This window comes from Zootoca vivipara, chromosome 9, assembly GCF_965207765.1.
Source record: "Zootoca vivipara chromosome 9, rZooViv2.hap1.1, whole genome shotgun sequence".
Taxonomy (NCBI): domain Eukaryota; kingdom Metazoa; phylum Chordata; class Lepidosauria; order Squamata; family Lacertidae; genus Zootoca; species Zootoca vivipara.
In genome coordinates, this window is record NC_142592.1 from 23,579,793 (window position 1) to 23,596,203 (window position 16,411).

General features: G+C 39.2%; 1 protein-coding gene across 2 annotated transcripts in view; it reads right to left on the minus strand.

Moving 5' to 3' along the window:
• Positions 1 to 16,411, minus strand: part of NELL2 (neural EGFL like 2) — a 119,366-nt gene that overhangs the window by 71,084 nt on the left and 31,871 nt on the right. For both annotated transcript variants that reach the window (XM_088676462.1, XM_035128429.3), the window contains exons 6-9: positions 14,104 to 14,176; positions 13,865 to 13,947; positions 11,247 to 11,375; positions 9,429 to 9,531 (exon numbers count right to left, since the gene is read on the minus strand). In XM_088676462.1, coding sequence (XP_088532588.1) covers positions 9,429 to 9,531; positions 11,247 to 11,375; positions 13,865 to 13,947; positions 14,104 to 14,176 — 388 coding nt within the window. The remainder of the gene's footprint in view (positions 1 to 9,428; positions 9,532 to 11,246; positions 11,376 to 13,864; positions 13,948 to 14,103; positions 14,177 to 16,411) is intronic.

Genomic DNA, 16,411 nt, shown 5'->3' on the forward strand with positions numbered 1-16,411 from the left:
TGAGTGAGAGATAGTCCATTTGCAATGTCGTTTTAGTCAAGAGCAAATTGGTTTACCGTCCTTGAAATGCCTCACCTACAAGTATTTGATCTGAAAGATCCAAATGACCAGCTATATTTTTTGAGGGCCACCAGATAAACTATTTTCAGCTGTGGATCTATTTTAACTGAGCATAGCATGTTGTTCTACTTTAAGCACACCATACACAGTTCCCCAAGAGTAGGTCCTGCTGAACTCAGTGGAGCTTACATGCTTGGGATTGCATAACAAGTCTGGATCCAACCCATTGTTTATATTTTTCAGCGATATATCTATGTTCAGATTGCAGAAAACCATGGCACTAATCAGTGAGGAACATTTTAGTAAATCAAAGTGTTTTTGACTAATGATTCTAGCCAAATTAATTATCAAATCATTGCAACCTAATTAGGCATAGTTTGTAAAGTGAATGTATGCTGAAATGCCTAGATTGCGCTACCATGCCCGTCAAAAACAACCTGATAGTTAAATACTGTATTGAATACTGTACTGCAGTTCCATTTCCCTTTTTCCATTGTTGAATATTTAAACAGCTTCTGCTCTCTGCAGCTCTCTATATTAGATGGATGTACTTGGAACATGCATGTCTTGATTATATCTATTCCAAACACTTGACCTGTACAACATTCACAGCATATGTATAACCCTCTGACCTTCTCACCTATCTGCATGATAGATATGTGGAATCTCAGGTGGTGTGTGATCCATATGGAGGGGAGAAGCAACTTGAAGAACAAGTAGAATTATTACAACAATCTGTTACTGCCTAGTTCCACTGATATTCAGCTGAACAGGATTAGCCACCCTACTGGTGAAAAGGTCTAGGATAGCTCATTTTCTTGAATTTTCTTAAAAGTGACCATGACAGCTTGATGCTCTCAAGCACTGCACTGGATCAACCCTAATTCTCTTCAGTGGCACAAGGCTTGCCCTAGTGCTTTGAGGAGAAAACTGTGAGTGACAGCTCCTAGCTGCAGGCTTGCTTCCAGAAACTTCACTTCCAAAATCTCCCAACAGATATTTGCTGAAGGCTCTTCCCTGGAGAATTTTGTAGATAGCAGGTGAGCAAAAAGAGTTTGATATCCAAACATCTTATAGACACACAGGTTTTTTCTAGTAATAAGATACAGTTTCTATAAACTTGTTGAAGTGATATACATCCACTTAAATCAGGCATGGCCAAATCTGGCCCTCCAGCTGTTTTGGGACTACAATTCCCACCATCCCTGACCACTGGTCCTGTTAGCTAGGGATGATGGGAGTTGGAGTCCCAAAACAGCTGGAGGGCCAAGTTTGGCCATGCCTGACTTAAATAGCTATAGTTCCATTAAAGCTATAAATGAAAATATATTTGCTTACGTTAAATCTCACCTGCTTACCATAGCTAGTTTGTGGTTTACAAACCTACACTGAAATAGGCCAATGGCCCATCTAGCTTCATGTTGACTGCACTAACTAAAGAGACTCAATAGGGTTCCAGATTGAAGCTTTTCCCAGCATTACCTTGAAAATTAAACCAACAGAGCTAAGCATGTGCCCTGCAGCTATGCAACAAGTCATCCCTAAATTTTCAAATAGTATTTGGCAATAAGCCTTGTTGGGGTTAGATTGAATATACTGTATATTGTTCTTAGACTATTTTATAGCATAATATTCAGGGTACTCAGAATATAATAAAACACTTAAGGAATTGATCACTAGTCAATATCTTTATTCTCAAATGTGTTACCATAACAATTACATCATTTTTAAAAATATATAAAAACAATAACACCTGTTTTAAAAGCTGTTTGCAAAGGGGAAAACCTTGGTTTATAAATGTGTTTTGTGGGGTTTTTTTGTTGCTATCTATACTTAGCATGCAATGAGATTATCTTTATATATTGCTCTTTAATTAGAACACCAGTTTCTATTGACATTCACATTTAAACACCATTTAGGGCAACGAATTTCTGTGGCATATCAAGAAGAAAAATAATAATTATGGGGTATTTTCAGGCAGCCCTTTCCCAAGCTTTCCTAATGTTATACAAGCATCAGTCCCAATCTAGCACATAACTTGTCACAGGGAGATTGACTCAACTGTCACTTAAATAATAATATTAAGGAAGAACAGATCTAAAGAGGGTGCTGAGGAAGACAAATGATAATGAATTCCATCAGCAAAGATGATAGCCTTGTGGATACTTGCTAGGTTTCCCCCCTTCTCTGTTACAAAAACTTTGCATGAACAATCCAGCATCTGCCTGGATCATTCAGCTTCCAAACAGGTAACCTAATATTTCCTACTGACATAGCAGATATCCGTGACTGCTAAGTTGAAGAGGCCAAGGTCCACCGTCTAATTGACACCCATGCTGTGACCCCAGGACTTTATTAGCTCCCAGTAACACCCAGTCCTCCATTTTTTTATTGCACTGTTAGGGTGTTTTCATCCTAAAGTTTCTATTTTTAATATAATTATTTGGCATTGATTTGGTATAGTTGCTGACAACAATGCCGAGTTTTGTTGGCTACCGTGAGTATGCCTATGGGAAAGCAGACTGCCAATATAACCCATCAAAGGGTTTAGAAAGTATTTTGGGTTAGAAATGGGGAGTGTGCTGCTCCCCATATCAGTTAGGACACCAACCAACAAAATTGTGCCTCCTGTCATTCATGCAACCACATTCCACGCATAAAATTTCTGCACCACATAGCAGTTCTGTGCTGGGGAAGGAGGAGAAAGTGTTTTCTTAATAAGCGAATACTATGCAACTCAACTTTCTCTTCCTCTCTATATTGTCCTTAAAAAACAATATCCTTGCAAGAGGGTTGAGTGGCCCTGAAAAGTAGTGTCTGTGTTATATAGGGTTGCGGTAGTAAAAAAGAAGCAGGCACAGAGATTTTGCATCAGCAGAGCTAACCCTCTAGGTGGGATCCCCCCCCGGTACACTCTACAATGCTAGCACTTAAAAAATGCATTCTCTGAAACATAACTGCTAAATTACATTTTGATCCCCCACACTGACTGAGCTACCGCTGTGTGTTTATTGGATGACAAAACAATTGCCTGAAAAGATGTAGCAATGGCTACATCTATAAACTCACTTTGGAAAAGAAATTTTTACAGTTCCAGGAATGAATTAAAAATGTTTGTTCAAAGGGTAAGGGACTACAGCTTGAAACTGGAAGATGGGAAGTACTAACTGGTGATTTCCTACATGAGGCATAGTACATAATAATCCATATCTATTTTAGAAACATAGCTTGAGAATTAGTAGTGTCTACCAACGTATTTTTAAAGGTGGTGATTATATAGGGTGAATCACTGTCATTTATCTATCTACAGAGAGTCCAACAGTCCACTTACTATGGTAACTGAAAAAAACAGATGCTGCAAAGTGTAAACCAGAAAAAAATGTGGTTTTTTTCCCCTCGGAACAATGTAAGATGCCTTTTACAGCTGCAATGGAAAACCATCATGCATGAGAAACCAATTTGCTTCATTTATATGAAGGTTTAAACAAAAACATGCAATTGTCAATGACAGTTTTGAGCTAACATTCTCTAAACACAAAAAGGTTGTACAGTATAAGCTGGTATAGAAAATACCAGCAATGCCCCCTGCAAGAATGTATGTTTCTTCATGGCCTTTTTGAGGCTGTGATTTTTTACAATTGTATTTTGCATGTGTGCAGAAGGAATCCTGTCCCTTACATAGAACAGTTCTTCATATGCCACCTTTTGTAGAGTTCCAAATCTCCTTAGAGTTTGGGATCATTAAAGAATGATCAGAAGGATCACTAAACTGCTGTATAGAATACAGAACAGGACCGGCTTTATCTTGTTCCCTTCCTAATAACTATACATTTGTCTTGAAAGCTCAACCAAATGATAATAGAAAGTGTAAAATATCCCTTCCTTCCCACAGAGTCATCTGCTACCCAGCTGGAAGGATCCTGACAGGGTCTTTTTATTATTGGATTTTGATTTCACTTGTAAGTCACTCTGAATGATTTGTATAATGTCTACCTTTTACAGCCAGTCACAGCTTTTCTGCGTTTGGGCTATGCAGCAGCTTTAGTTATATGAACTCCCCACACGAATATGAATAAATGTTTGCTAGGGAATACTGAAATAGCTGCATATCTGTGCTTGCATGTCTGGGGGTTAGGACTGTAAACTAACCTGCATTAAGAATACAGCATTAGAGCACTGCTAAAATGACATTTCCCAGTCAATATGAAAACTGTGTCCCTTAAAACATCTTAAACGTTGTTATGCACAGGAAACAAAATTATAGTAATAATTAGCTGAAGGGAGTTTTGTATTCTGTAAACTCCCTGGTGAGGGTGAAATGTAGAGGAAAAGAGCTAAACTTCTAGACATAAAATAAATTATAAATTCTTTAAAAGGAGAAAACAAAGAAAAACCCCTAAAGCACATTTGCTGTATGATTATTTTTTAAATTCTCCCCTGGCAAAATACTGCAAATATTATGATCCTTTAACTCCTTAAAGAAGACAAGCTTCATGTATGTGTGCCATGTGGTCTTAATGAAATCAGATTTCCTTAAACAATCTATTTTATTATTTATACCTTAGGCAGTAAAACAGAACAACTCTAAGTTATTTAATTAGCATTATAAGATCTTTTCTTTTCTGTACGTTGACACAATTTCCCATACTGACAACGCTATTTGCTGTAGCTACCAGAACCAGTGCTCAAAGGCAAGTACTTTAAGAATGGATTGAAAACTTTGATACATTCAAATCAAAATAAAAGCAAAATGAACCATTTTATCCAATTCCTACCTGTTTCTCAAGAATACCAAGACTTAGCTGAAACGAAAGTGGTACACCAATCCTAACTCCCTACTGGGGCATCTGCATCCCACTTGTTACAGTGTTTGGCAGGGGAAAGAGATGTTAGGTAGGCAGATTGGCTCCAGGCTGGTGAAGCAATTGGATTACAATTGGTCCCAGTGTTGGCGATGAGACTGGCTCAGGATCAAATGGATCCTGTGCTGTCACAGTCCAGCCTTCAGAATGCTGCTTTTGGGACCGTCTTCCAGCAGTGCCCACTGGGAGAGACATCACCAACAGGACTTCTACCCACACACATATTCAGTGGGTGCACAAGGAAGTTTGTGGCAGCCAGCTGAGCCAGCAAAAGCAAGCAAATGAGCACCACTCAATCCAACCCCTCCATAGCCCAATATAAGGGCAGTTAGCTTGAAGCCTTAGTTCAAAGTGAGGAAGTGGTGTTGGTGGTAGTGCTAGTAGTATATTAATGGAAGTTTTTAACTAAACTGGTTCAGAAACTGTACCTATTTTCTATCTAATTTGGGTCCAGCAACTGTCACAAATATATTTGAGGGTAAACTACTGCACTGCGGGCATATCCATGAAAAATACTTGGGAGTACAGTACCACATTTCAGCAATCTGAACTCCATAGGCATTTTGATTCCTGTGGATAAAAGAAGGAGGGGTAGGGGAGAAAAGAGAGTGGCTACCCTGATTGCAAAGATCCTAGTTGTCTACATGGTCATATTGGTTCTCTTCCAAGTCAAGCTTGTAGTGTTTCCAAGTCAAGCTTGTAGCTGGGAGTACAGTATATGCTGAGTTCACTGCCATGATGAAAATTATTTTTGGAGGGCAAAAGTAGGTTTAGGAACATTTGGGAACAGGGTTCATAAATAATTAAGCCATTGAATCTAGCCAATTCAGCTAGGGCATTACATTGGAGAGTTTCTGTGACAACAATGGGACCCAGTCAACTCAATACCAAGTACTGTAGGTTTGATCAGTTGACTATGTAAATATAAAAACCGTAGAGGTTATAGCATTTTTAATATTCAGAGTTCAAGCCACAGTCTCTTCATAGTTCATCCTGAAATCCTATATGTGTTTACCCAATTGTGATACCCACTGAACTCAATAAAGCCTACTTCTGAGTAGACATAATTAGGATTACACTGTCGTCTGCTTTTTCCTCTTAATCTGATAAGAGACATGAAACCCTTTGTCAATTTTATCTCCACAGTGTTGGAACTTCTCCATATTAGAATGCTTGACAAGTTTACTGCTATTTTTTGTAGCTTTTGCACAGCAACTGGGTAATAAGCAATTAGCACTGAACATTCTTGGACCAGTGGTAAGATGTGCAAGCCATTGCAGAGGCAAGCAGGGGAAGAACAAATGTTTTTTTTCCCCTAGGGGAATACCACATCCATGTGCAGGTGACTGACTTAAATTTTTCTGAACATTTAGTGTGACTTCATATTTTTCAAAGGCTGTCTTACCACTCACTTATCCAATCTGCTCTTATAACATGTTCTAATTTATATGGACATTTCCTTGAGTGCTCTATTCCACTTTACTAGCCTCCATTACAAGACTGCATTATGGCTTTCTCAAAGACATCATGATTTGTTGTAAAGTATTGATCAAAGAACTGCAGCCCAGGAAAGTCTAAATTCTTAGATGGCAAGTGGGGGAATAATGAAGCAGCTGCATCTCTTTTTGACACAAATAAGGCACTGGATGATGCCAGTGGCTTTGCACCACAAAACAAAAAAGCCTCACTGCAAAACTCAGTAGATTCACATTACCACGGCTAGTTACAGATGGGAGTCTGAAAAGCCATAAATGAGAAACACACAGAGAAGGAAGTGAAATCTAGCAGCTTTGTCTGTAAGGAGCCTTGTAAAAAGGAATATCACATGCAGATCTGCAACATTTTCTACTGAACTGTACAAAAATATGATGAAAAATAAACAACCAATGTGCATAACTTCTCCTTTTGTTCTAATCTAAACTTTTCATCTGATTTTAACCTATCATTTATAGAGCCTTTTATAATTTTTGCCTTTTCCTATCATTTTGTAGTGATATGAAAAGAAAATGCTCATTTCCTTTAATGAGTTAATCATATCACAGCTCACCAAAGTGGTCATTATTTTTAGCCATTATTTCCATTGATCACTAAAGTAGGCTTCTGAGCACTGTACACAATACAAGTAAGCACAGTTACTTGACTCTGTGTCAATTTAGTCCGCTGAAGTCTAACAGAGCTAAACAGTCTTAAATCAAAAGGCATTTGGTTTGAATGCAACTTTACAGTGCTTAACTTTGGTAGCCCATATCCAACGTATTTTGTTTTGCGTGAACTGAGAGATAGTGTGTGTTTTGGCTATGAAATTAGAGTAGACATATCTGATTCAAATAACTGATCATTCTTTTCTTGTCAGTCTTGATACTTGCTCCCGAATTTCCTAACATTCCTCTTTTGCAGAATGCACAGCTTTATAGTTTGGTTCTCGAAGAACACCTTATGAATGAAGTAATGTTATTTGACAACAAAGCATTCTGAAAACCAGACTGACCTAATACACACACCTACCACCTCATTTCACAGGTGTAATTTCAAACCGCAAAAATGTCAGGGTTTACAGTGTTTTGTGATAAAACACACCACTGATGCCTTTTTTATGAACTGGACCTTTGCTTCTTGCAATAAGGACTTCTCTAGTGGTTTGAAACCAGTTATTTAAAATGTTTCTCTAGGAGAAATGAAGCATACAGCTACTTCTCACAGGAAGGCAATGCAAACACATGCCTGCTGGGTTTTCTATCCTTAAACCAATGAACTTCCTGCAGCCTCCAAAAAGCATCTAATTTCACCTACATCTTTCCAATTACTCTGTCATCCTCAGCCTCTCTCTAGCTGCGATTTTCTTTGGCTCGCACATATACATTGCTCGATGAGGTTGTCTCCCACTGTGAACAACCCTGTCTGACTAGATTGCCCATTCTCTCAGCTAGTTCACCTGCTGAAACACTATGTGGCACTCAGTGCCCCTAGACTCGCTTGCCCACCTGCTTATGAGCTTGAAAGATTGCAGAACTGCTACTGGGAATTTTATTTTCTTCTAAAGCTATAGCTAATTATGAAGACCTATTTTCATAGACAGGAGTAAAGCTCATCTGCTACTGAATTTTATGATTATAGACTACTGTATTTTGAGTTCTGGTATGATTCCACTGCCTATGCCATCACTGCAATTAAATCAAGAACTTATGCAGTCTGGAAGGAGATTGACAGCTGTAACAAAGATTATCTAGAAGGACCCTTCTGAATATTGAAATATTTAAGGATTCATCAGTGATATGAGCCTGAAATTAGTTCAGAAATTCAGAAACAAGCCAATCATATTCAGTTAGGTAATTATATTCAATCTAGTTACTGCATCTCTGCCACTGGAAAATGATTAATTATTAGTTGTTTCATATAGCAAGTTATCTAATCCAAGCTTCTGCAATGCAGGAATCCCTCCCACAACTGTGGGCTCGAACCACCAACCTTCTAGTTAACAGCCAGCTACACTCACCCAACTCACCCATTGCAGCACAGGAAGGATCATCTTTTGAAGTATGGAGGAATCTGAATCTTATAAATGCTCAGGAGTTCATGTACCACTTAATTATCAGAATAAAGTTTAATAGCCTGCTCATAGTACATTTACTTACATGATTCATTATTTATTCATTATTGATTGTTACATCGTTTGAAGTATCTAGAACTTTAAAAAAATGTTGCATATGCATGTATGAGTAAGGTAAAGGTAAAGGGACCCCTGACCATTAGGTCCAGTCATGACCAACTCTGGGGTTGCAGCGCTCATCTCGCGTTATAAGCCGAGGGAGCCGACGTGCAGCTTCCAGGTCATGTGGCCAGCATGACAAAGTCACTTCTGGCGAACCAGAGCAGCACACGGAAACGCCGTTTACCTTCCCGCTTGGAGCGATACCTGTTTATCTACTTGCACTTTGACGTGCTTTCAAACTGCTAGGTTTCGAACTCATGCATGTATGAGTACCGTAGGCTAAATACAATAGGTTGTAGCCACTGCTTGTCCCACTCACAATAAACCCAATAGCTGTAAGGTCTGGAAGCTGGATATTATATTATGTACATATACTTGTATATTACATACACAAGATGCTGTCTCATACTATGTCAGACCCCTCATCCATCAAGCTCAGCCCTGTCAACACCAACACTAGACAGCATGGTCCCAAGCTGTTTGGGGCTTTAATATGTCAATAACCAAACCTTGAATTTGGTCTGGTGGCAGATAGGCAACCAGTGCAGTAAACAATAATGCAGAAAGTAATTACAGTCATGATCCAGCCATTAGTGCAAGTGTCATTGGTTTCAATAGAGAGCTTAGCATATACATTTATTCACCTGTTGAAAGCAATGGTATTCGAATGCTTATCTTTAAACGAATAATGCCTACAGTATGGTTGCATCCAAACTGGAGACTACTGCATAGGATGTAAGCTTCAGAAACGTTATAATGCTGAGACATCAAAACATCTATGAGAAACAACCACTTACGTTGGCATTCCTTGCAACACTTGTCATCAATATATGCAGGAGCAGAATTAAGAGGACAATCAGAAAGCGAGCAGATCAGTGCCTCACACTGAATAGTACCATTCTAGAAGCAACAAAAGGTTGTTTTGAAATAATTTGACAGAATATGGTCAGATAAATCGCTATTTTAAATTACTGGTTTCTTTAAAAAGATAACATCTCATACCGAATACACAATTTTTCTTGTCTTGATTATGAAGTTAGAATCAATATACTATATATCTATATTTTTATGTTTCTATCTACATAGATTTCTGATACACACATAACGGGTTCTTTATATAGTGACAGCAATGCAATGTTGTTTATCATTTGCTATCCCGACATTCTGCCAGTTGAACAAATTGGAAGATTACTCTGAAGTATAAAAACACTATTGAATAAAACCTTTCCAATAATTTCCACAAGACAGCCATTATGCATGTTTAAAAATAATATCATAGTCCTGTAAAAAAAAAAAATGTCTGCAATGAGGCATCCTTATAAGAAAGTGAGTTGGATATGTTCTGTATAAGCTGCCTTATTCTTTTCAATCTTGGAAATGCTTTGGTCACAAAACGCAGAGCAATACTAGGCATTCTGTGAACCCTCCAGAAGTTGCTGGACTTCAGTTCCCATCAGTCCTACCTAACGTGGCCAATGGTCAGGGATGATAGGTGTTGTAGTCTAGCAATATGTTGAGCCCGAAGGTTTCCAACTCCTGTAGAGCATTCCCAAACATTAAAGAGAATAGCATAGAGCAGGGCGGTCCAACACATGGCCCAAGGGCCTCTTTTGCAGGCCTCTTTTGGTGTACTCAATAACATTTGACACACATACCCTGCAGCCCTCATGCTGCCTTCCCAAAACCAGGTAAGCCAGGCGCTGGGCTTTGGGAAGCAGGTCTGGAGGCTCTGACAATGTCCTACCTAGAGTCCTCCAGCCTCCCCCCCCAAAGCCTTCTAGCACTCTTACATCTTTGGGAAGGAGATGGGGTGGCTCTAGGACCCTGCCAGGTCCTTGTGCCTCCTTTCCAAAGCCTGGCACCTTGCTTAGCTGGCTTTGGGAAGGCAGCACAGGGCTGGAGGGGCATCAAATTTTGGCCTCCCTCCCTTGGCCCAACAACAAGACATTGTGTGGCCCACTTCGTATGAAAATCATAGAGCTTCGGATTTTCTCTGTAGATTGATCCTGCATTTTTTTACTGTTTCCAAATACTTTAATTGCTCGAAACTGGATGAGAGGTTTCTTTTCCAGAAATATGTGTTTATTAAATAAAAAAGAACCCTAAAAACAGACACACTATACTTCAGAAGTGGATATATACTTTCTACCTGATCCAAAGACCATAGTTTGTTTCTTCTGCACTGGAGCCATATATATATAAACTCGTTTTGTCCCACATAAAGTTAACCTAGTTTAACACATTTGAGTCCTTTTCAAGGGCCCTTCAATATGCCTTCCTATTAGATTGTGCCACAACCTGAGCCTTGAGCCCACTGTACAGTGTAACATCAGTCAGAGAGAAGATATGCCTGGCCATGCCAATCTTCCTTCATAACTCTTCCTTTCGCCTTCCAGCACTGGGCATAACAGCCCACCCCCATCCCCCACATAGGCAAGAGCCAGATTTCTCTACAGAAAATGCAACATAATGCATAAAGAACAATGTAGGTAAGTAAATTCATCCCAACACAAATTTATTTTTAATCTGACAACTTTTCATGTCTAAAATGCATAAACATTTTCAGCAGGCTGCATAACCAGGTCCCTGAATTTCTAAGAAATTTACAGCCATACCATGCAAGTGCAGTTCTTACAGCCATCTGTCCACGATTCAAATTCCCTGTAGGTTGCACCCTTCATAGTGCAGGTTCGTTCACAATAGCACTGATCCAACCTATTCATCCTCTGCTCAGCTCGGGACAACTAGGTACATGTTGCACAGAGAGGGACATGTTAACCATGAAATGACTTGACTAAAACCATAACAACAATTTAAGCCACCCTGTATCATCAAGCACTTCAGAACAAAAATATGAAGTTTGAATATAATTCATCTCATCTTAACTCAGAATATGGCTGTAAGAATGACTGGGTGTTTTATGCCTTAGTCTAGATATAAATGTGTGCATTTATATCTCTTGTGCTTAGGGGCTGCTCCATTAATTCCAAAGGAACTATCTATGGAATGAGCATACAGATCTCTTCTATGGAAAAGACTTCCTTTGAGAATAGGATTGGTCCACATGTGTGTTTTTTATCTGAATGCATTCAGAAGATTACAGATAATAAATAGATTGTGCTGATGATCATTAGCAACCCAGAGTCATATGTGGCAACTGGTTTTAATGCATAGTGCTTGTGGTGATCAATGTTAGTTTGAGATATATTCACTATTCTGGCATTGGGGGTATGATTGTTTAGAGGGAACTTAAGGGCAAGTATCATGGAGGGTAAGTCTATCCGTTGCTACTAGACATAATGTAGATTATGCTTAGGGTTGCCAGACTCAACAGAGGACAGGACTTCTGTGCCTTTAATTGCCCTGGAAGTCTGGAAATCTTAAAGAGAAACCAGCAGACCCTTTGTTTAATTTCCAAGCAAAGGGTCTGCTGGTTTCTCTTTAAGGTTTACAGACTCAAAAGAGAGCAGGGCAATTAAAGGCACAGAAGTCCTGTCCTCTATTGAGTCTGGCAACCCTAATTATGCTCTGCCTCCATGGTCAGAGGCAATGTGTTTCTGAACACTAGTTGCTGGAAAACACAGGAGGGGAGTCTGGTTTTGTTCTCAGATCTTGCTGGCATGTTTCTGTTTGCATACCTGCCAAGTTCTTCTCTGAAAAATAAGGGACCGGACCGGAAGTAGCATACCAGAAGTAGCACTGCCGCCATTTTGGAACTGGGCGGAGCATGCTCAGAAGTGACTTTTGACGCTGCTGTGCCCAGTTCCAAAATGGCCGCCCCACCAGAAGTCACGCTGAAGCCATTTTGGAACTGGGCAGAGCAGCATCAAAAGTCGCTTCTGAGCATGCTCCGCCCAGTTCCCAAATGGCCGCCGTGCCAGAATAAACCAGGGGAAAACAAAAAAATCAGTTTTTTCGGCTGGGGACAGCTGGAAAAACAGGGGTTTTCCGGGGAATACGGGAGACTTGGCAGCTATGCTGTTTGGCCACTGTGAGAACAGGGTATCACAGATGCTGAACCCCATGGGCCATTGGCCTGATCCCACAAGCTCTTATATTTTTATTTGTTTATTTCAATACAATTCTATCCCACCTTTCCTCCAAGGCTCTCAAGGTGGCATACATTGTTCCCTTAGTTCCCATTTTATCCTCACAACAATACTGTGATGTGGGTTAAGCTGAGACACTGAATGGACTAGGGTTACCCAGTGAGCTTCATGACTGAGTGAGAATTTGCACCCTGACTTACCGGGTCCTAGCCCAACATGCTAACCACTGCACCATACTGGAGTACATTCCTGAGGTGATGACAATACCTACATCCTAATATATCATTTTTTGGGGTTATGCACTTATTCATTTTAAAACTTTTAGCAGGAATTTTCATCCACAATGAAACTTTTTGCCCTTGCCTAACTTTTGATGTATAATTTTTGGGACATAATAAAGTAGTTGCAGGTATTTCATATGTGGTAAAATTATTATCACATTAACATAGACACAACATCTAGGAATGCTGTTTTGTGCACTAAAAATATAAGAAGGTCAAAGGGTTTCAGGAGCATCTTGAAAATATTCTGTGCATCTCCCATGTTATAACACTAATACTAATATTGCATTTGTCTTAATCAAGAATTATAAAGTAAATTACTAACGCCAAGACATTTGATGCTGAAAGTGTTTCTTGTTTCATTAAATGCAATTGACTTGGCAATGCTAGCATCATACATTAGACAGTAATTAGAATTATATTAGCCTAGAATTCTGTTAACCTAACAGCCACTAATCCCATAGGTAACCTCAACAAAAAATCTTCATACAGTGGTACCTTCGGTTGCGGACGGGATCTGTTCCAGAGCTCTGGTCAGATCCCGAGGTTTTTGGTACTGGAGGTCCCTGTTCTGCACAGTAGAGCGCTTCTGCACATGTGAGCATGGCGAAACCCATAAAAATACTTCAGGCTTTGCTGTGTGCGTATCCTGAAGGATACGTAACCAGAGGTGCTCATAAGTAGAGGTACCACTGTATTCCAATCAGTGGTTCTGAATATTTTTCATTGATTTTGGTGCAGTTTTTTATTCAAAGAACAAATAAAAATTAGGCAAAGTGTCCATAAAAATATACATATGTGCATTCATACGTACAAGTCCCTAAATAGAGCAATGGTTCCAGCAATTTACCCCAACCCACACACAAAAAAAGCAAAAATAACAGCAACCTGAGAACTTGTTACCTTTGCAGAGGTTTTGGCTAAAATATCTTGCAACTCCATAATTTTCTGCACAAGCCCATGGAAGTCATTACACGTTGGGCATGCTGAAATTACAAATACTATATTTGTCAAACTGTTCTTAGGCCAAGTCTGTCAAAATGCATTGATTATCAATTGAATCTCAAGAGAGATCTTGCAGGATAAATATTAAACAAAGTGCATCTCATTGTTTCTTATGGTATGAGAAGTAGCAGACTTACTGCGATTAAGATCTGGGCACTGAGAGATAAATCCTTGAGGCATGACAAGTAATTGCACATCTTGCATTATGCCCTAAGCAAATGGGGGGGGGGAAGAAAGATTATGTTATTTTTTTTTGTCTATCAGCATTATATTACAAAGTTAGCATTTCCATGTGAAACATTCTAGCACACAAAATAGGTATACAGGTACTTCACCCACAAAAAGCAGTTTCTATAAAATTATTATATCTTGCTCTCCCTCACTATATCATTAGGAGAGCAGAGTAGAAAGAAAATAGCTGTACATGTACACACTGATACATACATATGCATTCAACCATTTTCAGAGACTTAAGATTAAATGTCAAGGTGCAATTAAGCAGCAAGAGACTAGTTGCCGTGACTTTGCCATTACTTTTATTTAGTCACTGAAGGGAAGCTTTCAAGTGACCTTTAAAAACAATTTTAAAATAATTTGTACTTTCACTGAGTTTTAAGATACTCATTTAAATAAAATTTGAAAAGCAGGAGTACAAGTCACAACTATGATATTGTACTGCAAAGATTTTTATGTTAGATTGTGCACCAAGTCATCAAGGACATCGTTAGCAAAACTTCATAAATCAGCTACAAAAAAAACACGCTGTGAGAGCAGGTGCTGAAAACTGCAAGTAGATGGTGCAATTCATACTATATCTGTGTTTTGTGAATCTTTCTACACTTTACAAGGTTTTTCTGGGTTTTGGGGTGGGAGGGGTAGGGTTTGCAAAATCTGACTTTTCATTAAAGAGGCATGAGATTTAGGTCTAAAAAGTAGTATCCTTCTATGCTGTATCTTTTCATTGTCATTACCTCTCTATACTTCAATTATTTTATATGGTTTAATACATCCATTCACCTATATGCTTTACCAAGTTTGCCTGTTTATTTATTTTAATATATGCTAGGAGTGGCTGTCTCATTTCTTTTTTTAAAAAAAATGATCTCACATGCACAAATCAGTATATAATCATAAAAATAGTAATATATTATCCCAGAACTCCGTGAACATAATCCATCATTTCAGACCTTGCTTTCATCTCAAGCCCAGATCCCTTTCTTCAAAACAAAAAAAAAACCTTCATGTTCATTGCTTTTATCTGTGAAATTTGGTGTTCATCAAGAAGGAACAAATAAAAGCCCAATGCTTTAGCTCTACAAGAAAGATATATCCATGTATGGAAAAATCAGAACAATGACGTAAAAAGTGAAATGGAAAGAAACAAAAACTGTGACCAGAGTTTGGGACTGGGCAGTTAAGTGCATGAGGGCCATGACTCAAGGGCGAATTCAATCAGCTACTTTTTATACCTTTAAAATATGCAGGTAATCCAGCAGAGTAGCAAAGGTCACTATGTACTCAAATGTGGTCATACAAAAATAACCTCTATATATTTTGAGATGAACATAGTATTGCATCCCTAGAGGAGTAAAGAAACCAGAGGTGAATCCCTTTACACACAGTAAGAAGTGGCTTTTCCATTTCTCTGGGCAAAACAATAATAGCCTAACCAAAGAACCCTTCCCCAAGTAAGCCAGCAGTCTATCAATTCCTAGACATAAATCATTCTTCTGGTTTCTTTGTATTTTCACCTCTTCTGTCAAAAGCGACCCATAGGTATGCCAAAGGAATTTCAATCAATACTATCAATTAACTTGCTCTGGATGTAGCAGACCCTGGCTATCATGTAGGCCAGGCATCCCCAAACGTCAGCCCTCCAGATGTTTTGGACTACAGTTCCCACCTTCCCCGACCACTGGTCCTGTTAGCTAGGGATCATGGGAGTTGTAGGCCAAAACATCTGGAGGGCCGCAGTTGGGGGATGCCTGATGTAGGCCTTGCTATTCCAGTTCAAAGGATGCTGACGAAGAGCAGACCTTCCTTCATAGGCAAAGAACAGACCATATTCTCCTGATACAGCCAATGGATATACAGTTTATACTCAGAATTTCCAGTGAGAGAGAAAAAATTCATTTAAATATTTATTGTGTTTCCTCCCTTAGAACATGGTTTCCTATTCTGCAGAAAGGCAAGGTGAATGCTCTCCTGGTTCTGTGCAGTGGAGAAAGCTTCTGGTGCCTTACATCAAGTCCAACCCAATGAAGGGAGAAAGCTGCTGCCTTCAGCCTTCTTGTCTCTAACCCTCTGTTGTCACATTTCTCTCATTGGAATATTTGTAATCTCTGGCCACTAAAGGTAAAGGTAAAGGGACCCCTGACCATTAGGTCCAGTCGTGACCGACTCTGGGGTTGCACGCTCATCTCGCATTATTGGCCGAGGGAGCCG